This window comes from Zalophus californianus, chromosome 16, assembly GCF_009762305.2.
Source record: "Zalophus californianus isolate mZalCal1 chromosome 16, mZalCal1.pri.v2, whole genome shotgun sequence".
NCBI lineage: Eukaryota > Metazoa > Chordata > Mammalia > Carnivora > Otariidae > Zalophus > Zalophus californianus.
The window spans coordinates 46645834-46673831 of NC_045610.1; the positions used below are offsets into that span (position 1 = coordinate 46645834).

At 47.3% G+C, this 27998-nt stretch overlaps 1 protein-coding gene and 1 long non-coding RNA gene across 9 annotated transcripts in view; one reads left to right on the forward strand and one right to left on the reverse strand.

Annotated features, from left to right (window-relative positions):
* Positions 1-27998, reverse strand: part of MARCHF10 (membrane associated ring-CH-type finger 10) — a 79753-nt gene that overhangs the window by 2484 nt on the left and 49271 nt on the right. For 3 of the 5 annotated variants that reach the window (XM_035724722.1, XM_035724719.1, XM_035724720.1), the window contains 7 exons: positions 27530-27664; positions 21125-22544; positions 16499-16668; positions 13802-13911; positions 5005-5118; positions 1230-1272; positions 558-630 (listed from right to left, as the gene is read on the reverse strand). In XM_035724722.1, coding sequence (XP_035580615.1) covers positions 558-630; positions 1230-1272; positions 5005-5118; positions 13802-13911; positions 16499-16668; positions 21125-22544; positions 27530-27664 — 2065 coding nt within the window. The remainder of the gene's footprint in view (positions 1-557; positions 631-1229; positions 1273-5004; positions 5119-13801; positions 13912-16498; positions 16669-21124; positions 22545-27529; positions 27665-27998) is intronic. The other 2 variants (XM_035724721.1, XM_027567793.2) reach the window with 2 other exon arrangements.
* Positions 1379-27998, forward strand: part of LOC113907969 — a 46245-nt gene continuing 19625 nt past the window's right edge. For 2 of the 4 annotated variants that reach the window (XR_003515325.2, XR_003515327.2), the window contains exons 1-3: positions 1379-2145; positions 16815-16977; positions 27717-27840. This is a non-coding gene — a long non-coding RNA (uncharacterized LOC113907969). The remainder of the gene's footprint in view (positions 2146-16814; positions 16978-27716; positions 27841-27998) is intronic. The other 2 variants (XR_003515326.2, XR_003515328.2) reach the window with 2 other exon arrangements.

Genomic DNA, 27998 nt, shown 5'->3' on the forward strand with positions numbered 1-27998 from the left:
TTCTAGATCTCTCCGCTCCCTTCCCGCTCGCTCCCTTCCCGGCTGCCGGAGGGGGAGCAGCAGCCCCGGGTGCGCCCAGACCACAGGGCCGGGCGGCGGGGTCCCCAAGGGGCTCCGGGACCGTCACCCGGCGGGGATGGACCCCGTGGTCGCGCCCAGGGCTGGCACTCCGGGCTCTTTTTGTGAACCGAGGGAAGCGTCCCCTCCCTGGGTCTCTGAAAACGGTCAGCCCGGGTTCTGAGCACTGCGTGCCCTGAATAATCAATTGGCTTCTCGAGGGTCGTAATCTGGGCCCCACCCTGTGGAGCTTTGAGCTGGTGCAGTTTCTCCCGGCGAGCCTGTTGGGGGTTCCGCCGGGATGACCAGGGGCCCACCCCAGGGTCTGAATTTGAATCTCGGGGAGGGGCCTTGGAATCTGCACTTTGGGTAAATTTCCCAGGCGATTCTGATGGCAAAGCCAGTGTGGGGATCACTCCTCACTTTAAACCTGCCTTAGGGCAGGCAGTTGTAAAATTTCTCCCCTGAAGAACTTCTGGAATTGGAGTTGTCACACCCACCTGGGTCCACTGTGATGTTTATTCTCCCTGCTGAGGGAGAAGCTCCTCCTGAGTCTGGTTGCAAGCCCTCCTGCTTTAATTAAGCACATTTTCTTCAGTTGGGTTTTCTATGGGATAACGAACCTGTTGGAAGACAGCTGTCCTGCCCTCCTTTGGGGGACCTTTCTCAGGAGACCTGTTTTCCTTGCTCAACCTGTGAATCCTGCCGACCCACCTGACCTGGCCGCGTGGTGAGACGATCCATTGCAGCCACTAGCTCCTGAATGAATGGGGTCCCTTCCTGTAGTGGCTAAACAGCACCCTTCCAGGGTTTAGAAGATAACCCAAGAGGCTCCCCAAATAGAGGATGCTGGAAAAATCCCAGCAAAGGAAAAGGGGAAATAAGCCTGCAGCAAGTCATCCTGCGCCCGCCTGATGATACCATCTTCCCTTTCGCTGGCCCTCGTCCTTGCTTTCAGGATGAATTAAAATCCTTATCTGCTCTGCATCTAGTGGACTTGGGACTCGCCTCCCTGACGGCTGCCGCTAGACTTTCCCAAGCTTTGTGGGGTTATTTATGCCTCTGGGTGGTGGTCATTACTTCCTTCCACAGTTATGAGGTTCCACACAGTCACAGAAAAAGAGTAAATTAGCAAACACCCTCAAAATGGCAGGACTGACCCCCAAACCTACTTTCATTTTCTTCCGGTCTGGATTGTGGGTAATTTCTTGACAACTATGAGAAAGAAGACAAAGAAAAATGAATTGTTTTTCCAAAGCAATTGTGAACAGATGTATAATTCCCCGCTCTCGGGAATGTTCTGGGAATCCCTCACATCACCTTAAAGGGGCAGAGGTGCCAAGGGCAGTGTTGATATTCAGCACCTGCGGGGGCTTAGCCTCGTGCTAAAGGCAGGGCAGAGAGAACCCAGGTCACCTTCGTTGGTGGTTCAGGGCTTCTAAATTTGGCCGTGGGAGCAGACTTGCTTCCTTTCGGCAATTGATCTGAACAGCAGAAGCCCATTCTGAGGGTTCGAGAATCACATTTACAAGCCGTGGGGGTGAAGGCCATGCTAATTGGCCACTTGCCTCACCCCTGGCTTTTAAACAATCAGTTGTGTTCTCTGCCTGGCAGGAAGCTGCAGGCCCATCAAGGCTCTGGGCTCCGTCTTTGTTGTGACTTTATGGCATTTTATGCCACAATAAGAAACACTGTGTACTCTGTGGGAGCCCATTGTGCCAGGCTGCAAGGATGTGGGCTCCTGTGCAGAGGGCTGGTGCTCCGCCCCCAGAGAGGGAGAAGAGGGGCTTTGTGACAGGCTGGAGGGCAAAACAAGGGGTGCCGGACACTGTTACTGGGGCAACTGCTGGCCAGTGGGGGGGCAGCTGTGGCTCCTGGGTCCCTGTCACCCGTAGGCCGGGGTGGGGAAGGCAGGCGAAGGATGGACTTTCTTCTAAGTCAATTCTACATCAGGACTGTGCCAACCGCGGCCCCCAGCCCCTCCAGCTGCTAAGCCGGCCTCATCCCGCCTCAAGACTCGAGACTCCATGCCAGGTGACCGCCTCTGTATGTAAGCCAGCTCTCATTCCTCACGGAAACGCCATCTGGGTGAGTAGGGAAGTTTTCCCAAATGAGGGCCAAGCCTGGGCCTCCAATATTTTGGGTAGATTTGGTTCTTTGGGGCAAGAGTTTTGGGGTTTGTAGAAACAGTGTGAATGGAAGGGCCTGGAGGAAGTCTCACCCACAGATGGGCCAGTGGAGTTTCAGAGCTCCTTCAGGACCCTGCCTATTCCCCAGGCCAGCCACTGCCCCCCCGTGCCCCTCCCCCCGAGTGTTATACAGGTGGAAGTTTCCCTACAGGTGAAATGTTCCTCCAGCGTACCTGGGGCAGGAGACCGACGCAGTGCTCGCTCCAGGAGGTCACGGGCACGGTCATGATCCCTGGGAGGATTGGGGTCCCTCTGCCCTTTTAGCTCACGGACAGAGATTCTTTCTAGCGTTTTACCTAGTTTATTGAAGTCAGCCCTTAAGAGGTACAGGGGAGCTGCCATGGGCAGGCAGGGAGAGGAATTCGGGGAACAGGTAGATTTCATTGGGGAAATGGCATGGTGTAGAAGGCCCGGCTTTGCCTTCAGGACGCTCACCACCTTACTAAGGAGACAAATTGTTTGTTTATGGGATCACTGGACACCCCAGGAAGTCCCAGCCAGGGAAGATCTTGTGTTGTCAATTCACAGCCTCTGGAAATTCACTGGGTCCACTGGTTCTCGTGACCAAGGGTTACTTTCCAGTTATTTCCTGTCTTTATAAATATGTGAGTCTCATCTTCCAGCTTGATCAGAAGTTCCTCAAAAAATGGGACAACATGGCATCATGTCCGGTAGCCACTTTCCCTGATCCCCATCTCAGCACCTGGTACAGGCCAGGGCGTGAATGAATGAGTGAATGAATGGTCATCACCATGGGCAAACATTCATCACTGGGTGTCCTAATGAGACACAAGTAAGGGGCCCAACGTGAATGGGCTCTCCAGTTCTGATAGGTAAAGGAGAGAGAAGGGGTTGGTCCCCCCCCAACATGGTGGCTCTTTTTTGCTAAATGTTACCCTCAGCTTCTGAGTGTCTTCTCCAAGAAGATACTGAGACTCAAATCCAGAAGACTGTGAATTTGACAAAAGCCATTTGGGTCCCTCTTCACTGGCTATTTGTACTGGTCATTGCTTGGTGGTTTTAGTGTGTGAGGTCTATTTCAGGGTTTCTCAAATTAAATGTAAGCTTTAGGAGTGCTGCCCTGTCCTTCCTGCTTCCTCCCACCTGGGTTCCCAGATTGTTCCTGGTGTCACTGACTCCTTCTCTAGGATAGTTTTACCAGAAACTTCTTTAGACTCCATGCTTCAGGGCCTTGGTTCTCACCCATTGGGCTGTGCTGTATGGTGTTTGCTGTGCTGTGTGTCCCGGAGGCTAGCATTGCTTACATTAGCTTGCTGACGTCATGGCCATCTGTAACCTATATCAAACCCTGGGTGCTTTGAAGTTCAATGTGCAATAAAAAGTTCATTAAAAAAGATGGGGAATCATGAAAATGAGGTTATGGAAATGTTAACAAAGGATCATTTCCTGCTTCCTGTACATTTTTCCCTTTTTTTTTTTTTTAAATGTATTTCTCTGAGGAATTTATGTCACCATTAAAACTGTGGAAGAGTTAAAGGAAGGACAGGCCTGGGTCAAAAAGAGGGTGAGATTCCTGAGGAGATCTCTTGGCCAAGGCCCAGTCCGTTTTCTTCATTAAGAGCTTGGGAGTCTAAAGGGAGAATTTACGCCAGGAAAAAAAAAAAGTAGGGACAAATCTAGAGTTCTCAGGACTAACGGTTGGAACCCAGCAGTTTTCACAGGGATGGCTCCAAATGGATGGCAACAGCCTGCTGTCATTGTGAGGCCTGCGACAGGGTCAGGAACCCTTGGAATCTCTGGGTTCCAGCCTCCGGGCAGGGACTGGGGCCCCTTACCCACTTAAAGAAGAGGAGAGAGACATGGAGAGAGATGGGAAGCGGGGGACAGAGAAGAGAAAGTCAAGAGAAAGGGAGGGGCATGGGATAGGGTGGCAGAGGGTCACTAAAACTGCCTTGCGGCTTGCCAGTCATGACCTTCTAATGCGAGCAGAGGTCAAGTTTCAAGCCTCAAGGGGTGTTAAACGCTAAAAGCAGATCAGTCCCTGGCATGGCCTTAAGGGAGTGCTCTTTCCTGGCCTGGCCACAGCCAGGCATTTAGCCTAGAGGGAAGGCCCGTGGGGGCTCTGCATTCTGACTTGACCGTGGCCAAATGGACATCGTGGGGGACTTTGCTAAGGCCAGGCTCCAGTCAGTTGCAGAGCCAGGCTCCTCTCTCCAAACCACCGGGCCTCCTGGAAGTCTCCTGGTTCTCATATTAAAGGAAGGGCAGCCGCAGATGATGATCCCTGGTAAATACACTGTCACTTCTCTAATGGCAAATGGGACAACACCTTTATTTCTTGGCATTCACACACCCAGAGATGCTGGAGTAACGCACTCTGGGAACCAAAGCTAAAGAAACTGTTCTCCTTGAGGGAAGGTCTCCTGGTTTTCATGGACCCTTCATGCTTGGGCAGTGGGCATTGCCCAGACATAATGCACGCTCAGCCCCGGCAGCCTTGCTGACCTCTCTTTTGGGGGGCGGGTGCAAATATCCCTAGAGACTCACTTGCTTCTCTGACCATTAACGACCACTTAATTACTACTCCTGTTTAATAGTAAGCAATTATGCAATGATTGCTTACTTTTCGGCCCAAAAGCCACTGTGCGTACACTTACACAGAATCCGTGCTACATCTCATCCTGGCGATGACCGGGCCACATGACCATGAAGACCTCAACAGATTGCACATGTAATCGACAACCCTGCAAGGTTTGGGGAAGTGCGGCTGGATGGGGCAGGTCAGGGCCAGACTCACCCTCTCCCTTGCAACTCTGTTGTAGTTGAGCCTCATGAGTTCTGCAAACCTCTGCTCGTAGAGGTGAAGCAGCAGCACCAGGTACAAGCCTGAATTCATCAGTTCATTCTGTGCCTAAATATGGAAAGGAGACTTTTAAGTTCATCTATAAAATATTCATGATCTAAATCATGGGGTGGAGGGAGAAAAAAGAATAGAGGAAAGAATCACCCACAAAAAATAAAGAAATCACGGGGTGGAGGGTAGTAACAAGACACCAGGGCAAGGCCTGTCCTTGGGGATCAGAGAACAGAGCAAGAGGGGATTCAGCGTAGAGGCTGGGCGGCCGTTCTGGAATTCTTTACTACTGAATGGAGGATGCCCTGGAAAAGCTCCATGCTTCAGGCCCAATCCCATGCTGTGAACATTTGTGGGGCAGTTATATGTCAAAGCCTTGAGCTGGGTGTTGTGGGGAACGTGGGGCGAAAGGTCTCCGTGACCTGCTGGGAGCCCATCATCTGACATGGGAAAACCTTGTTCAGAAACAGTTTCAGTACCAGCTGGATGTGCCAGCTACAGTGGAGGTGCACAGGGGGAGAGAGACAGGTTTACTAGGACACGGGGAATGCCTCTTGGATGGTCCTTAAAGGACGGAAGGGCCTTCGGTTGGCCCTGAGGGTTGGTGAGGGCCTTCCGGACAGAGGCACTGAATGCCAGCAAAGGCCTAGGGGCGGAGAGAGCAGAGCACATGTTGGGCAACATTCCCTACTCACGAGTGTGGCTGGAGTATTTGGGGAAGGTGTTTGTTCTGGATTTAAAACATTTTTTTGCTATGAGCTGGGGAGATGGGAAGGTGGGAACCCATCAGGCAGCACCGGGAGTTTGGATGTCATCCTGTGTGTGTGTGTGTGTGTGTGTCTAGCTCCCGGCCTCTGAGCAGAGGAGTAAACACAATGGGATGTGTGTCTTAGGAAGGCAAACGTTTCTGGGGGAGAACTGGGAACACAGATGCCACAGGGCAGTTTTATTTTCCTAGATCCCGCGTTTGTCCAGAGAAAAGGCCCCAGGCCTTAGGTCTGTATGTTTCTCTCTCTATAATTGGGCTGAATGATGGTCTCACCTGAGGCTCCCGCCCTGGCTGGTCTATTATTTAACTTCCAGTGAGTGTGTGCCCGGCAGAGTCCCAGATGGACTGTGAACCTCAGGGCCTTGGCTCATCTCTTCCTCTTTTGGTCAGTTGGCTTGTTTTGTGCATCTGTTTTGAATGTCCCCCTCCCACTCTTCACAGGCTGTGTCCACAGCTTTTTCAGTTGTCACAATGTCACCTCCTTGCAGAAGACTTCCTGATGAACCTCCTTTGTTCCAATCATTCCTTTACTCCCTGATTCCTAACTCTTGCTTTTGTACACTGCATCTTGCCCTGGTTAATGTTTTTGCTTTTTCTCGGTGGGTGGGTTGTGTTTTATTTTTCCTTGCTGGTGCTTGGAGCATAGGGAGGTACCCAGGGAGGATCAGACTGTTTCTGGCTGATGACAGCTCCTCGGTCCTCAGCTCCTTGGAGCAGCCTCTGCTGCAAGGCCTCACCCTAGGGACCCTTCCTAGACCTTCAATAAATTAGGGGCCATTAGGAATGACTCCTCCCCCTCTGCTGCTTTGTTTCCCCACCTGGCCTCCATTCAAATCTCCATAGGTTGGGGGGTGTGGATGGGCCAGCCGGTGCTCAGGAAGCCCTCTGGGAGACTAAAGTCCCCAGCAGAGGACATGGCCCTCTGCTTCACCCTGGGGAGAGGTCGGAAGTGTGACCATTTCCTGGGATAACTGAAGCTCAGACCTGACACAGGGACCATCTCTGTGCCTTTCCCTTCCTTCCGGGCCCATCTCCTTGTCCCCGTTCCATCCAGGGCAGCTCAGGAAACTGGCCCAGGACACACCTCTTTCAGGACTAAACAGTTGCCAGAAAAGGTGCCCAAATTGAGCAAGGATCGATGTGTTCTTCCTTCTGAGTCCGGTCCAAGTCTGGATCTTGCCCACTGGCCCCAAGGTCATGGCTCAAGGCCCCTCCGCTCTCCTATAGACCTGTCTTGAAAGGCTCCAGTCAACTGTCCTTAGCAGTTAGCCTCCTATTTTTAGACTTGGGTCATGTTTTCTGTGCTCTTCTGACCTTGGCCTAGAGCAGGCAGAGAGGAAGTTGGTTGTTTTCACTTTTTTCTTATCGCCTCCTCCCACCTCCCCCCAGAGTCTGTGCCTCCTTTGCAGCCTTAGAAGCTACCGCCCCTGGGAAGCCTTCCTAACCCATCCCTCAGCTGCTCCCCGCACACCAAGCCTTGTCCCTTGTTTGCTTTTCTCGGGGGCTCCTGGGCACTGGCGTGGCCTCTCGCGAGCTGCCACTGATTTTCTCTCCAGCACTCTCGTCACCAGGAAGCCTTTATGCTCAGAGACACTCTGATGCATAATGGCAAATCAATCAGCTAGAAAATGGCTTGGAACTATCAGGTTTGTCAAAGCATTCAGGGAAATCATTTACTTTTTATGACTCAATAAGGCCTGGAGGCATGCAGATGGGAAAATATCCACTAATGTTTTCTGCAGATAATTTGAAAAGTCACTTCTAGCAGATTGTGTCTCTTCTCGGGTCTGTGGGAGGGAACCTGTCACGCGGCGCCATAAATCTCACTGGCCGGGCTCCTTGACGTGTGCCCTTTGCAGGGTTTGTGATGCTCCACAGAGGGGCTGGGCTGACCAATCAGAGGATGCATTTGCTAGTGAACTCAGAGTCGTCTCATGCTCCGAGCCACAAGTGGGAGGGACTTGTCTCAGAGTGAGTTCCAGGGCATTTGTTTGGCAAGGGCAAAATGAGCTAGGCTTGGAGCATTAGTCTGTGGAGCTGCTCCTCACCCTCCCTCCCCACCCAGTCGCATGGGGCATTGACACCCCATGTGCAGTGTAGACAGGGGAGGGGGCAGGGAGCAGGCTTCAAAGGGAGGGGGCTTGTGAAGCCACTGACAAGAGCCCTAGAGCACTCAGGCTGCCTGCCAGATGTTTTTCTTTCTTTTCTCTTGCCCCCCCCCCCCCATCCGTTCGTTTTGTTTAATATTCATTTTGGCTAAGAGATTTACTACCTATGGAAATTCTCAATATAATCCACTCAAAGAAGCAGACGGCCTGGCTGAATGTTCTATCAAGTCTTCAAACGTGTTCAAGAGATGCTCCCAGGTGTGAGGGTGATTAGGTGGCTGCGTGTGTCCAAGGACATCTGTCCGTGGCTGAGATGGAGGAAAGCCAGGCCTGTTCCTTAGAGCAATGACAGCCAGAGGCCCGCTGAGACCCTCCTCTGCTGACAGAAGCACATCTCCATCACGCAGTGGGCGTGGGCCCCCAGGATGGGCAGCCTGGGGCCATCAAGCGCAGAGACTTTGGGCAGAGTTTTCACTGTGCATGGCCAAAGTGACTCCATTTATAAAAAGGGAGAAGTCACCGCCATCCTGTCTGTTTCCCCAGTGTGTTAGAGCAAAATGAGCTAATTCAAGGGGACGTGGTATTTTGCAAGACAAAAATAGCCTGTAAGAGGCAAGAATGAAAGCTAGGGCTCAGGACAAGGACCCCATGTGCCTTGTTGGCGCCTGTGTTCCTCGTGCCTAGCCCAGCACCTGCTCTATAGTGTGTGCTCAATAAATATATATACAGATGAAAGAATGACAAAAAATGTATAATTTTGGACCAGACAGTGGCCCATTCAGTCAGGACTTTTGACGCTAGTGACTCCCAATTTGAATATGCACCAGAATTACAGAAAGGGCCTTTTAAAACATAGCTGCTGGGCACCACCTCTCCCCCTCCCCCAGATTCTGATTCAGTGGGTCTGGGGGTGGGGCAGAGAATGTGTGTTTCTAACAAGGAGGAGTTTCATCCAAGGGATGCTGATGCTACTAGTCTGGGGACCACCCATGGTTGAGAACTACTGCTCTGAGCCAAGGATCAATAATTCGTAGCCAATCAGCTGAATCTGGCCAGAGGATGTTGCTCTGGTTGGCAGGCAGGAAGCACAGGATGGATGAACATGACTTCTTCAGCTGAGGAGAGCCCTCTCCGTTTTGCCTCCGTTTCGACCACTCTGTTGTGATGACACTTGGCGGGATTCCGACCATTTGCGACCTGCCTGGCCTCTAAGGCATTTGAGTGTACAATCTGTGATCTTGACCGTTCTTCTGCCTGCTCCCTCTGGGCCCATTTTGGACTTTGGAACGTTACTTTGAGCAATTCCAGGAGTTCTTCCTTGCAACCAAAAGCTGAGTGCCCCAACCGGAATCAAGGATGAGGCCACTTCCTGGGTAAGGAGCCTGCCCCCAGCACAACTCCTTCCTGGGCAGCACTCACAGGGGGGACGGATGCCTGTGGGGCTTAATTTCTTAGGCCTCTTTGAGTCAGGAGGGAGGGAGGGTTGAGTGGCCACTGGCCTCGACAGGCCTATGATTGGGCCACCAGGCCCTGGGGCCTCATGGGGCCACTCTGCTGCACACAGCCTGTCAGAGCTCCTCATCTAGCCTCTAGAAGCCTAGTAACAAGCCTTGACCCTGTGGGGCCTACAGAAACCACCCAGTGTGTGAGAGATGGGGGGATAATCAGACTTCGATGTCCTGTGAGGGTCCACGGGCAGCAATCACTCTTTCCCTACTCAGGTGCATCGAACCAAACCAGGGAAACTCTCTGGTCTGAGGCCCTCCACACCCCCAAAGCCATTGACAATGCTACTAATTCTTGCTCCGTGGTCTAGAGCAGTGATCCCCAAGGGCATGTGGATAGAGAGCTCACTCCTCTTTTTCCTTCCTGCTCTTAAGTGTCTCTTCCTCAGGGAAGCCTTCTCTGGTCCTGAGAGTGGGTCCGATCTCTTTGTGGCGGCACGTCGTCCCTTGTTGTGATCCTCCTACGCTGGGGGTACCCTCACTATGCTTCTCCCATCAGAAGGAAGTGACTGTGTTGATCTTGGGCACCGAGGTATCTCCAGCACAGGATCTGATTTACAACAGGCACTTTTTTGTGTCTTTTGCCACACTTAAAAAAAAAAATACCTGGCTCCATCCCAGATCAATTCATTCAGAATCTCTGGGGCCTGGCCTGGGCATGAGTATTTTAATAGGAAAAAAAAAAAGGCAGCTAAATGTTAATTTTAATTATAACAGATTTTATGTGTTTGTGATTTTTATACTTGAGGAAAAGCAAAAACAAACCAACCAACCTAAATGAGAAAAATGCATAAGAGAATAAGTTAGCAAGTTAGCAAGTTAGTTGAGGTTAGGTGAGACCCAGGCTGAACCGAAGTCAGTTCTAGACTTCTGGTTTTGTCCCTTTCTTTGAATATGTCTATTTTGGGCACCAGCTACCCAGCTTCTCAACAAAAGAATCTGTTTGCCAGGAGTGTTGGCTAAGATGGCCCAGAGGACCAAGGTTTGGCAGTCGGGAAGGGCCTGGCCCTCAGAAGCCAAGGTAGATACATCAATTCCAAGGCCAGGCCAAGGGGCCTCCTCGGCTGGAAATGAGCCGAGGATGGATTACCTCCTCCCTATCTTTGTGTTCAACAACAGTTACTTCCGCCATGGTTCATGGAGAGTTTCTGAACTTGTCTAAGTCTTCCTTCCCTACTGTCTCAAGTTTAACCCAGACTGTTAGCAAACAGACTCTAGTAAATTCACAACGGGCCATTGGAGCAGTCAGGACCGCTGTGAAAGGGTGAGCCCTCCACTGTTTTCCATCAGCACGTAAATAATGCGTGTTGGTTTTTGGGACTATTGTCCTCTCACCAGGCTGGGCCTGTCAATCTCGTTTCTACCCATGATTATAATGAAGGGCATTTTCAAAAGGCTTTGATGGTCTGTCAGGTTCTTAATGAAACTAATTTAAACTCTTTTCTGCTTCCATGTAGAGTAATTACCGTGCTGGGTATTTTCCACTTCCCCTCCAGATCCACTTTCCACCCTGCGCTGTGGCCTAGAGGCTGATCTCAATGGATCGCATTAACTAGGCCCCCTTGTTCTCTGGCTTCTCATTGGGTTTGGCCAATGGGAGGTGCTGGTGGGAGACCAGAGGGTGGGAGGAGAGAGCCGCTGGGGTAATGACTCTCCTTGTTCTCTCTCTGCTGGGCGGTGGGGTGATAAGGGCTGCTTTCCTCTCCTGAAGGTTACAGGCTGTTGGTGACTCTCTCCTGTAACTACAGGTCTCCCGATCCTGGTGACTGCCCCCAGACCTTGTCACTGCAGGCCTAGGAACTGTCACAGCACCCGTCTGAGGATACTTCATCACACCTTGTTGGCTTCTTTTCCTGCCCACGTCTGGCCTTCCTTCAGCTCTCCTCACTCACCCCCGTTGAAAGTGCCACCATCTCTCCTGCCTAGATTCTGGCTGACACAGTTCCTTTCATGGTGCTTGTTTGAATGTGCAGCTGCAGGAAGCAGTGACGCCAAGGTTATTGGTCCGACCTCAGCATGGGCTGGGTGGCTTTCTTCAGTGATGGACCCTACCCTGGTCCTGGTGCACTTAGCTTCCTCCTTCGAGTCCAGAGAGGTTAGGCATCTCTGGGGCCGTCACATGGCGGTTCCCATTCCCTGAGCATCTTTCTCTCCACAGGCACTGGATTAGAGGATGTACTCAAGTTTTTTCCTGCATCCCATCCTGCCGGGGAGGAATGATCTCCTGCTTCCTTCAGATGAGAGAACGGAGGTCCAAAGAGTTTGTGTGGTTTCCCTGAGGTCCCACAGCAATTTTGGGGAAGGGAACAAGATTTGGGTTCACACTGTAGTCAAAGTTGGTGTGCTTTGTGGTGGGGTACGCTGCCTCTGGCTAGAGGAATGCAAACATTTTAGTACCCCTGGAAAAATGTACTGTTAGTGAGTCGAGTCTACAAATACCATTGGTAAAGCCAACAGTGCAAGGCGGTAGCAGCTTCACAGAGGGTGAACCAGGCAGAGATGCCTGGAATCAACAGGAGTCTTCACTAGCTAAGGCACTCCCCTGGGCTGGACCGTGTTCGTGATGTCTGCAGACCGTTCTGGTAGTATTCCACGTAACCTGGCCTTGTTTGGACGTGTCATCCTCAGGAAGTTCTACAGGCTCCATTTCCTGAAATAGTCTCTGAGGTGACCACATGGAAGCTGCCTGTGCCCCAGCTGGCGCCCTAACCTCAGGTGCCCACACGGCCTGCTTCCTTTCACTAGTGGGACCCCAGAAGCACCTCTCTTTCTCATCTCTGTGCCCGGGGGTGGTGACCGAGCGACTCAGGACCCTTGGGCCTCAAAACGGATGGAGTCAAAATACAATTTATTTCTCAGGAAATTCTTTCTTCCTTTCTTTTCCCCTCCCTCTCTTCCTCCTTTCCATCTCCTGATGCCTGATCTCTTCAATGCTGGTGTGGCACTGTGTCCAATCTAGCACACTTCTTGCTTGTGCTGTTCGGATCTTTCATGCTCATCAATAGCTTATTCTTTTGTCCAGCAGCTTTTGGATTTTCAAAAGGTAGCTAAACAATTGCTCAGACTCACACGCAGCATTTTGACCAGCTGTGCTTTAGGTCTGGACATAGGCTAATGATCTGAAAGCCAAAGTGACTCCCCTTAAGAATGACATTTGATTGATTGGTTGATTGATTGGTTCCACACCCAGCGTGGAGCCCAATGTGGGGCTTGAACTCATGATTCTGAGATCAAGACTTGAGTTGAGATCAAGAGTTAGATGCTTAACTAATGGAGCCACCCAGGCGCCCAACACGTCACATCTTGAGTGGAAGCAGCTACTTTTCCAGTAGCTACATGTGGCCTGTGGCTTCCATATTGGGCAGGGCAATTCTAAATAAAGGATTGTTTTCCCAAGAACTGAACAATTAACTATTATCCTGAGCGTGAATCACCTGTCCCCCTAAGGTTAACTAACTTTTTCACAGCATTAGAATTGTAATCCAGGGGCACCTGGGTGGCTCTGTCAGTTAAGCGTCTGCCTTCAGCTCAGGTTGTGATGCCAAGGTCCTGGGATTGAGCCCCACATTGGGCTCTGCTCAGCAGGGAGTCTGCTTGTGCTCTCTCTCTCAAATAAATAAATAAAATCTTAAAAAAAAAAAAGAATTGCAATCCAAATGCTCCAGGAGAATTAATTCACCAGGTACTAAAAAGCACACACTAGGTGCTTATAACCTGTTTATTAACTTTGAGTAAAGCAGTTTCTTTTATTTTTTATAGATTTTTTTTTATTTGTATGAGAGAGAAAGAGAGCACATAAGAGGGGGTAGGGTCAGAGGGAGAAGCAGACTCCCTGCTGAGCAGGGAGCCCGATGCGGGACTCGATCCCGGGACTCCAGGATCATGACCTGAGCCGAAGGCAGTCGCCCAACCAACTGAGCCACCCAGGCGCCCCAAACAGTTTCTTATTACCCTAGAGTTACTTGATATATAATTTGGGGAACATTTCCTCCAAGACCCTGATTTTTTTTTTTTTTGCCTTGTTGCTATTAAACTTATATTACTTCAGCAAACTTGGGTGTGGAGCTTGCCAGACTATTCCTATTTCTGTGTCCAGTCAGTTTCTGTGGCTTCCTACTTTTGTCCCTGACCACAGCGGGACCTCACCCAGGGTGGCAAAAACTTTTGAATCCCGCCCCCCATGCACCACCATGGTCTGACTTAGTAGCACCCTTCTCGGAGAAGTGAGCTTAGTGGACACTCCCAGCCTCATCCCATGCACGGGCCTTCTACAGTCCTCTTATCGGAGAAAGCCTTTCTTCCCGAGTGCTTTCTCACAGACTCTGCTGCGGAGGCAGAGTGGTGTGCGCGTCTCTTACCCGGGATTGCTGGTGCTTCTGGTAGAAGTCGGTCACGTTAAAATCATCCAGATCGACCAGAAGGCCTTGCTTACACATCTCACAGGTCTTCACAGCGCCTAGATCTGCTCCTTAAATTAAAGAATTCTTTGTTACAAATAACCCTGGGTCTTTATGTGTTGACACTCTGGGTCTCTTTGTGTTGACATTTTGGGAGTGAACTTGTGTGTATTATGAATTCTGAGTTTCAGTGACCCTTTTTTTTTTTTAAAGTCAGCCATCTTCTGTAGAAAAGGGCCTTGAATTTGAGATCTGGAAAATTTCCTTCATAATCGTTTTCATTATTATGCAAGCTTCATATAAGTGAAATTCCCGTGACTTTTAAATAACAGGTCTTGCTTTCTGTTTAAATATAAATGTACTGGTTCATAAAATTGGAATTGCTACATGGAGGCTGAGAGTCTGTAACACAGGTGTTTGCCAAAAAGAGTGAATATTGGCCTGTGTTGTTGTTGTTGTTGTATTTTTTCTGACAGACCTAACAAGGGTCCAAGCAAATAAGCAGATGAGGACCAAACTGATGGCAGAAGCTATTCTCAGTCTGTGGTTCCAAAATCTGCCTTTACGCTCACCCAGGTGACGTCCCACCTGAGAAAGTGAGGGAGCCGGGGGCCATGTATGGGAACTATAGCACAAGCAGTACCTGAGACCAAGCTCAGCTTCATCTGGGAAAAGAAACTTGAGAAGCCTTCCTTTGTGGCAGTGGCTTTCTTTTCTTTCTTTCTTTCTTTCCTTCTTTCCTTTTTCTTTCTTTCCTTCTTTCCTTCTTTCCTTCCTTCCTTCCTTCCTTCCTTCTTTCCTTCCTTCCTTCCTTTCTTCCTTCCTTCCTTCCTTCTTCTTTCCTTCTTTCTTTTTTCTTTCTTTCCTTCCTTCCTTCTTTCCTTCTTTCCTTCCTTCCTTCCTTCTTTCTTTCCTTCTTTCCTTTTTCTTTCCTTCTTTCCTTCTTTCTTCCTTTTTCTTTCTGTTTTTGTTTTAAACATGCATTCTAGATCAGCACTTTTTCTCCACTTATCCTAGTCCCCAAAGCAAAACTGGAAGATGCAGGAACTGTGCTGTGTTGAAGCAAACATTATGCTCTACGTCTTTTCCCCTCGTCTGGGTGGCTGCATTTTTGCTAATGATGTGCCGGTGTTTATTTTATGCATTAGCAAAATAGAGGACTGATTACTTATCTGCATTTATTTGGTAAAGATAGGGTTTGTGCAGTTTTAGACCCCAGTTCTACTATGCCTCAAGGAGACATAAATAGTAAATAATAGAGAACTTCAAAAGACGAGGATAAACGGTAATCCCATGTCTGCATTTTGTTTGCTTGACTTTTTCTTCTTTTTTAACGCTATTCTGTAATACTTTAGGCTTCTGAGTGTCCCTTGGGTCTTCCGATCGGATCCCACTCGGCACACTCCTACTGACATTGGCATTTACAAGCATTTAGCAAAATGGCTTCCGTTACACATTTCATGAGTGATTTTTTCCTGCGCTAAATGTTTAATTTGCCCAAATTTGTAGTAAGATAAGACCTCGCATAGCAGAGTCCCTAGCAGCCGAGATCCCCTTGTTTCCTCCCTGTCTGAAGGACTGAGTAGCCAGCTCACTATGGGGAGATGTGTTTAAGCAGCTTGGGTGGTGCGCCTAGGTTTCTCCTGCTTGGAAAAGATGCTCAAAAGGGAAAAACTGTCACAGAGGAGACAGTGAATCTGATGGTCCCACTGTCCATGCCTCTTTCTCTCAAGGGGGCATCCTGTGGCGACAGGATGAGGCTTTTAGGTGTCCTCCGCCCCCCCCCCCCCCCCCCCCCCGCCCCAGCTGCCCCAGCCGCCCGGAAGAAGGATAACCAAGGAGGAGAACGTGGAGGAGGAGAAAAAGAGGACCCTGGCTATGGGGTACGAGGTTTTCAGGGACACAGCGGCTATTTGTCATTGAGTTCTTGCATTGCTTTTCGCTGTTCTTTTTATTCAAGTTGTCCTTTTTCCCCAAAATCAAGTTTTAAAGAAACCCCCTGTTCTCTGCCAAGAAAACGCCAGCGGACCTACCCATGTGGCTGTATTTAGGTTATAACCTCCCCGGGGAGTTGAGAAGGGACTTCACACCCAGTTATAAGATCCGCAAAAGACAGAGCTGACAAAGCCAGCACACGGAGATCTCTTTATCTAATATGGTTCTAGAAAATTAGATCAGTGCTCTTTTCCTGCCCCTACTGCAAAATTGCAGCTTTGCTCCGTTTCTTAGGTGACACCCTCCTTCCCCCACAGATAAAAGGAAGTGGAACCATTTTTGCCACGTGTCCATTAGCGGGCATGGCTTGCTGTGTGTTTGCTGAGGTTCAACCACGGACCTATTTTAGTTTCTTTCCTCCTGGGAGGGAAACTTAGCATCTCTGCTCAGGCTTGGGCGGGGTAGGATTCAAGAGCAGATTCCAGGATTCTTCTCTCAGACTTGGAAAAACAAATCCATGTCCCTCCCATCATTTAAAGGCAGCATTTAGTCCGGCTGCTGTCCGTGGGGCTGTGAACGAGAGTCCCGGGCTCGGGGGCCATGGCTCTCCTGGCGACTGCTCCCTGAGGAGAGGGAGCTGCCCTCAAGGCTCTGAGCCCCACACTGCAGCATCTCACTAATTATATGGCAAGGCACGCTTGCCGTTCTTCCTTCCCCACCTACCTGATGTTATTTTCACTTTCAGCCACTTTTTCAGGCACTCCTGATGAACAAATTGCAGGCTTCCCACACAGCCGCAAGGCTCCAGGAGGGGGTTGGTTGGGGAACCCCCAGCTATCTGACAGATGCGACACAGGTCTCCCTCCTCCTCCTCCGAGTCCTCCTCCAGGAGACTAAATGGAAAACAAGTCCTGGTGACCAGGGGTCAGCACAGTTTCTACAAACTACAACTACTAACACCACTTCCCAGGACATTAAAGGGGGAGGGCTGCCTGGGCTCCCCCATGGCTCCTTCCGACCCTACTGAAAATTCTTGCAGGTAACTGATAGTTAAGTGCACGGAGCCTTGTATCAGGCTCCTTGGCAGTTCCTGACACATGTGAGCCAACCGCAAGAACCAGCCCCGCCACCAGAAATCTAGAGGAAACCATGGAAAAGGCTGGGAGCCCCTCTCTTGTGGAAGGTGGTGGTATGCCATGTTGGTGAGTGTGGGGGATCTGTGGGCAGGGGTCCTGGGTTTGAGGCTTGCCTCTGAAACTTGTAAGTTTGATGACACTGGACAAGTTATTTCAGCTTCTCAGGCCTCCGTTTCCTCATGCATAAAGCCATGTGATAATACTGCCAGTACCTAGCTGACAGGGTTGTGGGCAGACTGGATGCCATGATGGCGGGGCAACTGTTCTGCAGACTATAAAGTACATCTAGTGTCTGGTGAAGCATTTGCACACACAGATCACTCAAGAGGTGTTGGTCGGGATGATGATGAACCAATGAACCTGGACGTGAACTCACCAATAGCACAATACTTGGCCAACAAATTATGCCAGCGTTCCAGAATGTAAGCTGCTGGAATCTGATGCAAATGGAATTATGAAAATGGAAGCAAATATGTTTGTGTCTAATAAATGATGAGTGAAGACTAGCCAGCTGATGTTCATGTAGGGAGGCTCTAAAAAGCCTAGGACCTATTCTTTAGGATCCTCATGGACGGGGGACTGTCTGGGCAAGGAAAGGAAACTGCCTAGAGACTAAAATCAAAGAAAAGGAAGAAAGGGCATTGCTCTGGTGAGAGATGTATGTGCTCAGTTTCTTCAGAGCCCTTCCTCCCCAGGAAAGGGAAGTCAATGAAAAAGAACAGAATTGTAGTGTTCCATGATGGGCACAAACAAAAGAAGAGATATACCATATTTTTCAAAGACTCAATATCTCCAAGATGTCAGTTCTCCCCAGAACAATCTATAGATGCAGTGCAGTTTCAGTGAAAATCCCAACAAGCTGATTCTGAAACGTATATAGTAAAGGACTCTTAAGGAACAAAATGTGGAGGGAGGCTTTGCGCCATCGGCTACTGAAACTTATAAAAGCTACAGACATTAAGATGCTGTAGTATTGGATTAGGAAAAAAACCAGAAAGGAACAACAGGCCAGAAGAGGCAGCTCTGAAACAGACTCGGACATTTATAGTTATATGACAGACATGGCTTTTCAGTTTAGCAGGGAAAGATCTTGCGATAGTTGGCAGTTCATCAAGCATACCTCATACCCCGTATTATACCCCACTTCACATTTAAGTCCAAAACCCATTTCACATTAAGTCCTAAGTGTGCAGAGTAAAACTATAGAGATTTTAGAAGAAAATAGGAAGCATCTCATAATGACCCTAGGTTACAAAAGGATTTCTTCAACAAGATAAGAAGATACAAATCACAATCCATAAAGAAGCTACATTTGACTTCATTAATATTAAGAATTTATTTTTTTAAAATTATTTATTTATTTATTTGACAGAGAGAGACATAGCGAGAGCAGGAACACAAGCAGGGGGAGTGGGAGAGGGAGAAGCAGGCTTCCTGCCGAGCAGGGAGCCCGATGGGGGGCTCGATCCCAGGACCCTGGGATCATGACCTGAGCCGAAGGCAGACGCTCAACGACTGAGCCACCAGGCGCCCCTAAAATTAGGAATTTATTTTCATTAAAAGACATCAAGAAAGAGGAAGGACAAACTACAAATTGGGAAAAGATATTCCCAATACATAACTGTTAAAGGATTAAATCAGTGGCCAGAATATATAAGGGACTCCTGAAATAAAAGAGAAATATTCTAAAGGAAAAATGGGCACAAGATATAAACAAGTGTTTTACAGAAGAGGAAACACAAATAATCATTTGGCATTTAAAAGAGCACATAAAATGCCTAGCCTCGTTAACAGTCAATAAAATTAAATGTAAATTAAAGCCACAATATCCTTTTATTCCCATTAGAGAAGAAAAATTTTGAAAAGCCAATCAATGTAAGTGCTGGCAAGGATGCACAACCGTATACATTCCTAGTAAGACAGTAAACGGTCATTATTTAGCATGGTGGAAGGTGCGCTAACCTCTAGCTCAGCAATTCCACCCCTAGATAAATATCCCAGAGAACTCTTCCCATGTGCACCAGGACACATTTGCAAGAACATTTATGCTGCATTGTCTGCAGAAAACAGTAGAGAACCCCAATGCCCATCAACAGGAAAATGGCCAAATTGTAGTATATTCATATAAAGGACTACCTTGTAGTCGTGAAAGTGAACAAAGTAAAGCCAAAAATATCAACAAGGTTAGCCTCTTGCTAATGATGCTAGGGGGAAAAGCAAATCACAGAACAATAGATATTCCATTTCTACGGAGTTTAGAAATAATGGTAACATTTCTATAGAATTAAAAATGCACAATATATTGTTCAGGTGTATATATATATATATATATATATATATATATATTCCTATGGGAAAACCAGAAAGCAAAAAACTTCCAACAACAACAAAATTAAAAGCAAAGGAGGGGTGCCTGGAGGGCACAGTTGGAGGAGCATGCAACTCTTGATCTTGGGGTTGTGAGTTCGAGCCCCATGTTGGGTGTAGAGATTACTTAAAATAAATAAATTTAAAAATTTTTAAAATTGAAAGCAAAACAATGATAAATGCAATGCAAGAATGGTTTCCTGGGCGCAGAAGGGGCTGGGAGGGTGTAGATGGAGGAGGATGAGTTAGGGTGGGTGAGGGGTTCAAGAGCTCCAGTAAAGTTCTATTAGCTGGAAAGTAGGCACAGGGATATTTGGGTTTTGTTTTATTTCAAATTCCCTAATTATTTGTATGCATTAAAGTAACTAACCAAGGGGAAATTTTTAAAGAGTATAAGTGGCATTGAGAAATGGCCTTGAAATATTAAAATGAGGCATATTATGAAATATGAGCCAATGTGTACTAAAAATTGCATTTATATGCAAAGATAAAAGACTGGGAAGCGAAGTTTTTTTTGTAGTGCTTATCTCCGGATTATAGGATTACAGGTGATTTTTCTTTGAAGTTTATATTTTTCCTATTTCCTAAAATGAACATTTTTAAGATAATAAGAAAAGCATAAGGTTTACTATATACAGAAAAAAGAAGGCATCTGATAAAAACAAAACTCATAGCTGTTTAATGCATTGCCACGCCAACGTGGATGCACTTTTAAAAGAAATCATTTTTAGCCCAAAGGCATCGCTTTGGGATTGTGGAAAGTCCAGACTCCGGACAAGTGGGTCTGAAGGTGTATTTCTTGGTAGGTGTAGATGGGTGTGTGTGAGGCCTTTTGGCCCTTAGCCATGGGTCAGTGTGCTGGTAGCTTGCATAATACGGAAAAGAAAAGGTCCCGCCAACAGGAAAGTTACTCATTCCTGCAGTTGGATAAAGACCTAGAGGAGTAGTCGGGGTGCATCCTGTGTCCTGTCTTATCCTCCTGCACTCTCATTCACTGCCATGGACTTTTCCCACTCGCAAATGAATATCAATTGGATAATTAATGGCCCAAATGAGCCATACCAACATACACAAAGGAGGCTTGCATTCAAAGAATCCATTTCCAGATCAGTAAGCCAACATTAGGGTGTGGTAACACCTGTCATAAAGGAAACGGTCAAATCCTGACATGGTTTCTAATGATGGCTTTAAAAGGTATCAAATTTCATACTTGTGAAATATCCCCAAATCATCTTACAAGACAATAAAGATCAAAGAAAAGGGCAATCCACAAAAAAGATCTTATTTCTTTCCCATGCATGAGAAAGACACAGGAAATGGAAGCAGTGGTTACCCCAGCACTGCCCCGCAGAGAACCCAGGTAACCATGGTAACTAGTTGGGACTGGCCTTTTGGTTGGAAAGATTCAAATTCTAGAGCTGTTGGTTGGATTTGCACAAAGTCCCATGAGAGAGAGCTGGTGAACTTCAAGTGAGGAGTGGTTCACTCTTTGGGGAGATAGCAACCTTTTCGTAAAAATCCTGGTTCCTAGCCCTACGTAGCAGTCCAAACCCCCTCATGTCTAGCAAACTTGCCTTCCTTAAAGTTATGGTATTCAAGGAAAAAAACACGTTGAGAAGACTGAGGAGATTGAACTGGAACACCAAACTTCTTCTCATAGATATATATATCTTAAGAGCAACAAAATAGACAATTTCCTCAATATAAGCAATCATTAAAATAGGCCAAAGAAAGGCCTATCTATGATTTAAAATTCCCATGACGCTCTAATGAAGATACTGCTTATTTCTACCTAGGAAACATGGAATAAAAAAAGTATACACATCTAATTATCAAAATTCCTCACCTTTCTTGTAATTTCTTGAGTTTCTCGGGGTCTGCCTTTATCTTAGTGGTTTCCTTTTCATCCACGAAAGCAGAGACTGCCGGTCTGTTTCCATTATCATTTTGATTTGGGAAATCAGAGACTGCAAAGAAAGTAAAAGGTATGTTTTCTTGCAGGGACGCAGGCACGTGCAAATGGCCTTGTAAGTTCATTCTTGATGGAGAGGAGCTGGAAGACTCCACCAAGGACAAGTTGCTTTGAGGATGGAGTAAGAGGCCTTCTGTGTATAATGGAGCCCCCTGTGATGGGCTTGTTAAAGTAACATCTTCTGCTCCCCTGACATCAAATTCATGTGCACTGTCTACTGGAAAATAACTATGGTTTTCAGCACAGACATATGGATTCCTATTTCTAATGGGGGACAGTGGTCGACGAACATTAAACCTTGAGTTTCCTTCTGAGTCTGCACCGTGAACAAAGGTAGACGACATTGACAAATCTACTGGAATATCCTCTCTCATAGCAGAATGCATTAATGATCCAGGAGTGTTATAAGATGAATTCACTGGTGATCTTGGAGCCATTGGTCTACCAGGAAGAAAACGGTCAAGAGAACTACTAGAACTGTTTAAATAGGTGTGCCAATCTCTTTCATAATCGTGGGTACCAGGCCTATCTTCCATCAAAGTACAATCTCTAAATACATTTTCAGCATTAAGGTCACCGTCTAGACTAGTGTCAGATTTTGTGTCCCATGGAGGAAAGGTGCTATTCTCATGTTCACTGTCACCACTGTCATTGTCTTTAGGAGACCCCCCATCAGGTGGCTCAGGGTCTTGAAACACCCTTGGCCCAACAGGAGGTGGCTCTGTCACTGGCACCATTGTATTGCTTATTCTTAATGAGCCATGACTAGACTCATTTCTTCTTACAGAATTAGCTCTGCAATTTTCAGGATTTTCTTCAAAATTTTTATTTTTGGCCCGAGAGACTGATGTCCCAAGAAATCGACTTCTCTTATGATTGGGAGGAGAATGAGGCGGGTGCATATCAGCCAACAAAAGTTCTTCCTCTATGAGGGTCTCTTCTTCAATGTCATCACCTTCTCCTCCAGTGTTTAATGACAAAATAGAATAAAAATCTTTGTCTCTGAACCTAAATGGTGCCCTTCTTGGTCCTCCCGTGGTGGTGGTTTGGAGTGGTGGCCCCAAGGACTCACTCAACACTTGAGGGCTGTTTGTTCCTTGGAAGGCCTGAGATAGGCCTGGATGTGGCTCATTCTGGGAAAGAGCACTTGGGTCTCCTTTTTTGGCTCTCTCAGGGGTATTCTCAGTCATGGTCATTAGCTGTGAAGATGAAACTAAGTTTCTTCTCTCTCGAGTTGGCCTCTTCAGCTTAGTGTCACTTGCCCACATTGGGCCCTCTTGTTGAACTACTGGATCTGCATGGAGAAAAGACAAGTTTATTATTCTCCTATAGGTGCTCATGGATGAAAGACTTCTAACACCAAGAGGGAGGGTCCCTCCAGGCAACAAAGAAGCCTAGAGAAGAAAATATGCAGTGTTAAAATGGTTGGAGGTACAAAAGGAGGACAGTAGAGTTAGTTTCATTTTACTACTTCTTGGATTCTCCTTTTGTACATTTGTGGAGCTCAGGCTGGTTCTGGGGAGACGGGGTGACCCTGAGGATACATGTCTTTTCTGCAGAAGCTTTGGGAAGACTATCCAGTCCAGGTCAGCCAGGGCTGATAACGGGTAAATCTCTCAAATGATGGTTTTTGTTCCGGCATTTATGGAGAAGGAAAACCAGACTCTACAAAAACCACCAGTGCCTCCTCATCTGGATTCATTCAGCATACATTTATGATACTCCTGCTTCACACACAGCTTTACAAAATCTTAAGGAAAGTATAATCTACCTTGGCAGATGGGGGGGGAAGGCTCTAGAAGCTGGTGTCCAGTTACCCTGATGATTTTGGTTACATTTACTGCTTAGTGCGATAAAAATTATAACTCTCTCATGAGATCATTACCTTCTCTTTGTCACTAGCCCCCCAGTTGATCTATAACCTCTGGCTATGATAGACTTCTTCTCCCCTACCTCCTGATTCTAAAGTATGAAGAGATGTACAGAGAGGAGGAGGCAAAGTGCCCAAATGGGTAGGAATTTCTAGCAGTGAAATCACATGGTCAAAACTTACCTTATAAAAATAACAAATAAGCACTACTTACTGAGGGCTTGTACTGAACGGGCCAGGAACCATACTAACTGTATTACATACACCCAGTTGGGCCTCACAACCCTATGAAACAGGTATCACGATCACACCACACTATAATTGAGGGCACCAAGGCTTAGGGAGGTCTCATCAGTTACCCAAGATCGTATTTCTAGTAAGTGATGGGCAATCATTCAAACTCAAGCCTGCCTGATGCTACGGGATGTGTTCTTAATCCCTACCTTGTGTCCCCTTAAGAAACTGGCTGGCCTTCCCATTTCCTCGTGAAAATGAGAATCTGTTTAATCCATTGTGATGTTGTGTGTGCTGCTCAGGGTTTTTTACCCTCGCAATGTGGATAGGACCCTGAAAGTACTTCTCTGATTCCATTTCCCTTCCTTGTTCCTTCCTGCCCTGTCCCCCTTGTGCTGTCCTGCAGGATCTAATGAGGTGCTGCTGTCCTTATTGTTCAGTTTCTGAAGACACTCACCCCATAGAGGGCACGGGACTCTGAGGGTTCGAGAAGGCCTGTGTGGGTACTAGCTCAGGCAAGGATTTGATTTGCAAAACCTTGGAGCATCTGGCCCAGCCAAGGGCCAAGTCAATACTGACTCACTTTAATTGAGGGCCTCCCGGGGAGCACCAGTTTCTAACATCCTAATACTCTGTAAGCCTCTTTTATTGTTAACTGCATAGGACACTCAGCGAAGACGCAGTGTGCATTTTTACTCATCAGCTCTAACAGCAATCAGTTAAGCTCTCCTTTCAGGCCCCTCATGGGTTTTAGAAACCCCAGTAAGGGATGTATCAGCAATTCCAGGAAGCTCTGAGCATCTGGCAGTGTGCGTATAGGAGTGGAGCTGGTTCGGATCGCGTTCTGAGTGACACATGTTTCTATGTGACCAACTGAATTCTCTTGATAATTTTTTTTGCCGGGAGGGGCGGAGGGAAGTGATAACAGGAGATTTGGAAATGCAGGCTCCGGTTGATTACTTTTCATTTTGAATTTGATGAAGGGCCTCGGAGATTAGCTAACCAGCGCTGGAACCTGAATGTTCTGGTCTGTCCCTGAACACACTGCTGCCCCTCTGCCCTGAGCCAATTTAATTTGGGCGTCAGGAAACACCTACACAAAATCAGCAGCTAGGGCAGCTTCTGAAACACGGAACTGGACACTCAACAGGAACCACAGTCGTTCAGAAGCCAGTGTCGCTGCAGGGTGGCTCCTGTGGGTCCCAGCATACCTACTGCAGGGAATGCATCTTCACTCTTCTTTGTCACCACCACTGCCTTCCTCTTTAAAGGTTCAATCAGCCTTCCTGGCATGTTTCCCCTAAAGGTGGCCGACTGCACCATTCTATATTTATGCTATTTTAACCCCGATTTCTTACGTCTATCAGAGAGGGAGCAGATTTCATAGCTCCAGGGCTGGGACTAAACACTCCCTTTGGTATGCCGGGATGTGCTATTCATAGACCGGGCCCTACAGATTCTGCCGAATGCCTCTAGGGCCCCGTGTGGACTTCAGCTCAGAAGGGAGGGCCTCCCACATTCGGGAATTCAACTAGGTGTGACCAAATGTTCTAGAGGCAAGAAGATGAAGACGGAAAAAGCATCTGTCTGCCCTCAGGCTATGGCTTTGGCCTAGACTTCTTCATGTGCTTGACCAACCAGTGGTCTTCCTATATTCCAACAGCCACAGACTTTTAACGTTTTCCTCTGGTTATACAAGTAGTCGCTATTCATTTGGAGAAAATTTGGAGCTTTCAGAAGATGAAAAAGAAGGAAAAAATCCAAAACTCAGAGGGCTGTTGCTTTTTTTCTGGAATTCTAGAGGTGGGTTGCCAACTCAAGAACCCCAGGCTATTTTCATCCTGCAGTAGTGCTTTGGCTCAGGCTTTGCACTCTGAGGCAACCACCTTCAAGGGGAGGCTGTATGTTCTGGTTTACCTCAGTCCCCACAGCCTTGGATATGTGTTTCTCCTGCCACATCTGCCTGTTCCCTGAAGGCATTTGAATTTACAACTCTGAGCTCTCTAGACATACTTTAAAAAAAAAAAAAAACCAAAATTGGAATATTAGGGTACATACAACATTATGTCCTGCTTTCTTTCCCTAAACTTTTTATTGTGACCATGATTTCCTGCCATAAATTCAATTATTCTTTAAGAGCAGGATATTAAGTACATTACATAAATGTATCATAATTTAACTCTTCTCCTATTCCTGGGTATGTAAGTTGTTTCACAGTTTTTGCTGTCACAAATTACCCCATGATAAATGTCCTTGCTCATACATCTTTGACTATGTGTCTCATGAGAACAGATTCGTGGGCATGGAATGCTACGTCAAAAGATATGACCCCTCTAAAGACACTTCACACATGTTGCCAAATTCCGGTTTGTACCAAATACCTTACAGGTAGGATATGAAGGCATCTCTCATAGCTGTGTCACCAGGACACAACCAGTGCCCAGGAAATGCTACGCATTTCACTACCAGTATTGAGTACTATTTTAAAAGCCTTAGCCAATTTGGGAGGCCAAATAGATCTCGTGCAAATTTACATGTATTACTTAGATTCAACTTGTTTTGTTTTTTTCAAATGTTTATTTGCTACCTGCATTTCTTCTGTGAAATTGTCTGCTATGCCTCTTCCCATTTTTCTACTAGGTATTCATGTTTTTCTTATTGATTTGTAAGAGCTTTCTATATATTACTTCTTTGTCACACTTGCTTCAAATCTCTCCCTGATACAATTCAAGCATCTGGCTCCTACTCTAATTTATGCAAACCACTTTAGAATGCGAGAGAAAGAATTGGAGACTAGTGAGGAAAAAATTGGGGGAAGACAAGCAGTCCTTATCCTTATATAAGAAAAAACTGAATATATACCATAAAATTAGGACAAATTCTCAGTGACTCTCAGGATAACAGAAAATGTCTTCTGGGAACAGGTGGAGGATTATATGAGCCTCATGGGTTTGGGAACGTTCTATGCATGGGGAACCTCACCTTTCAGATAATATTCAGGGGCTTACTAGGGCCACTGGGGAGGTGGCAGGAGAGAAACTAACAATAGTTTGTACCCACTAGAGCTAGGTGCTCATCAATGTATTATTTCCTTTAGTTATTATAGCAATGCAGAGAGGTAGATTTTATTATCTTGATTTTTAGACAAGGGAACCAGAACCCAGAATGTCTACATGACCAGCCCAGGCTCCAAGGCTGGGAGGAAGAAGACTTGGGAGGAATTAGAAGGGAGGTCTGCCCTTCTCAATAGGAGGTGTTAGATCACTAGAAGATCTAACATCTTCTAATCTAATCTAAGATCTAACATCGTCTAATCTGATCGCTATAGATTCACATATGCTCTCATTGCCCCTAATCCAAGCCATCCAAGCCACTACCATGTTCTACATTTACAGGTGTCCACCAAAGCATAGATCACATGTTAAAATAAAGCCTACTGCATTCATTGGGTGGTGAGGAAGTGGGACGCTCAGTGGTTTCTCCAAGGGGAAGACTAGGTCCATGGCAAGGTTGGCTGTCAAGTGTCACTTTCTTTGGAGTCCCATGGAGACTCCTTGGGTCCTGTTCCTTCTGCCACCACAGGGGAGGGTAACGTGGTCAGTGGAGCGGCATGGCTTGGGCCTTTGGATGCTCAGGACTGAAAGAGGAGGTATCCGCTAAACCAGTGTTTGGAAATAAAGCATATATTTATTCTGATGTTATTTCTTACACACCGAGATCTTGACACCCTGGGTCGGAGGTGAGAAGATCCCTGTGGGATGTGAGCAGTCTGCCACCCACAGACACCCATGCACCCACCCCTCCTGGGCCAGATGAGATATCCCCAGAGTTGCACACTGCTTCTCCACCCCTCGTTCCCCACCCTCATCCCACCACCTGCCACCCAGATGCCCTCTCCAGAAGCCAAATTGCTGGTCTCCACTCAAAACCATGCACAATCACGCTTAATGGAATAAATGGGAGAAAAAAGAAAAAACTCTCCGCCTGCCTTACCTTTTCCTGTTCTCAGAGAAGGAACTAGATCCAATGGTTTGTTTTCAAAACCTTTTAAGCATTTCATTTTAAGGTACACTCTCCTTCACATAAAAGCATAAGTGTCTAAAAACCATACGGGGGGGTAACAGTGCAAGTCAGTTCTCTCCGAGGACCAAGACGCATGAGCCACGAGTCCTTACCTGGTCCCCTGAGGGCCTGTGCCTTCGGTCTGCTTCTGTCCCCCGGCACTCTTGGGCTCTGCGTTTCTGGGCTGACTGTCAGTCTCCCCAGGTTTGGCCTCCTCTTCCTTGATAAAATCTGTGGTGCCTGGGCTGCTGAAAGGTACAAAAGCTTTTCAATAATAATAATAATAATTTTTTTTTACAGGGAAACAGCTTCCGCATAAAGAATACTCAAAGGGCCCAGCAGTGGGGAAGGCAGTTAAGAGACTGGGCCCAGGTGGTCAGAGAAGACGTGGATCTGGAACCTGGTTCTGGGACCTTGGAGCTGTGTGAGCTTGGGCAGATCACTTCACCCCTTGAAGCCTCAGTTTCCCTACCTGTTAAATGAAAATAATACCTACTTTGCAAGGTTGTTATCACCATGAATGAGCATGTGTGACACCTGTAATGCAGAGTCTATAAGGGGTGTGTCCTTTTGCTAAGAAGT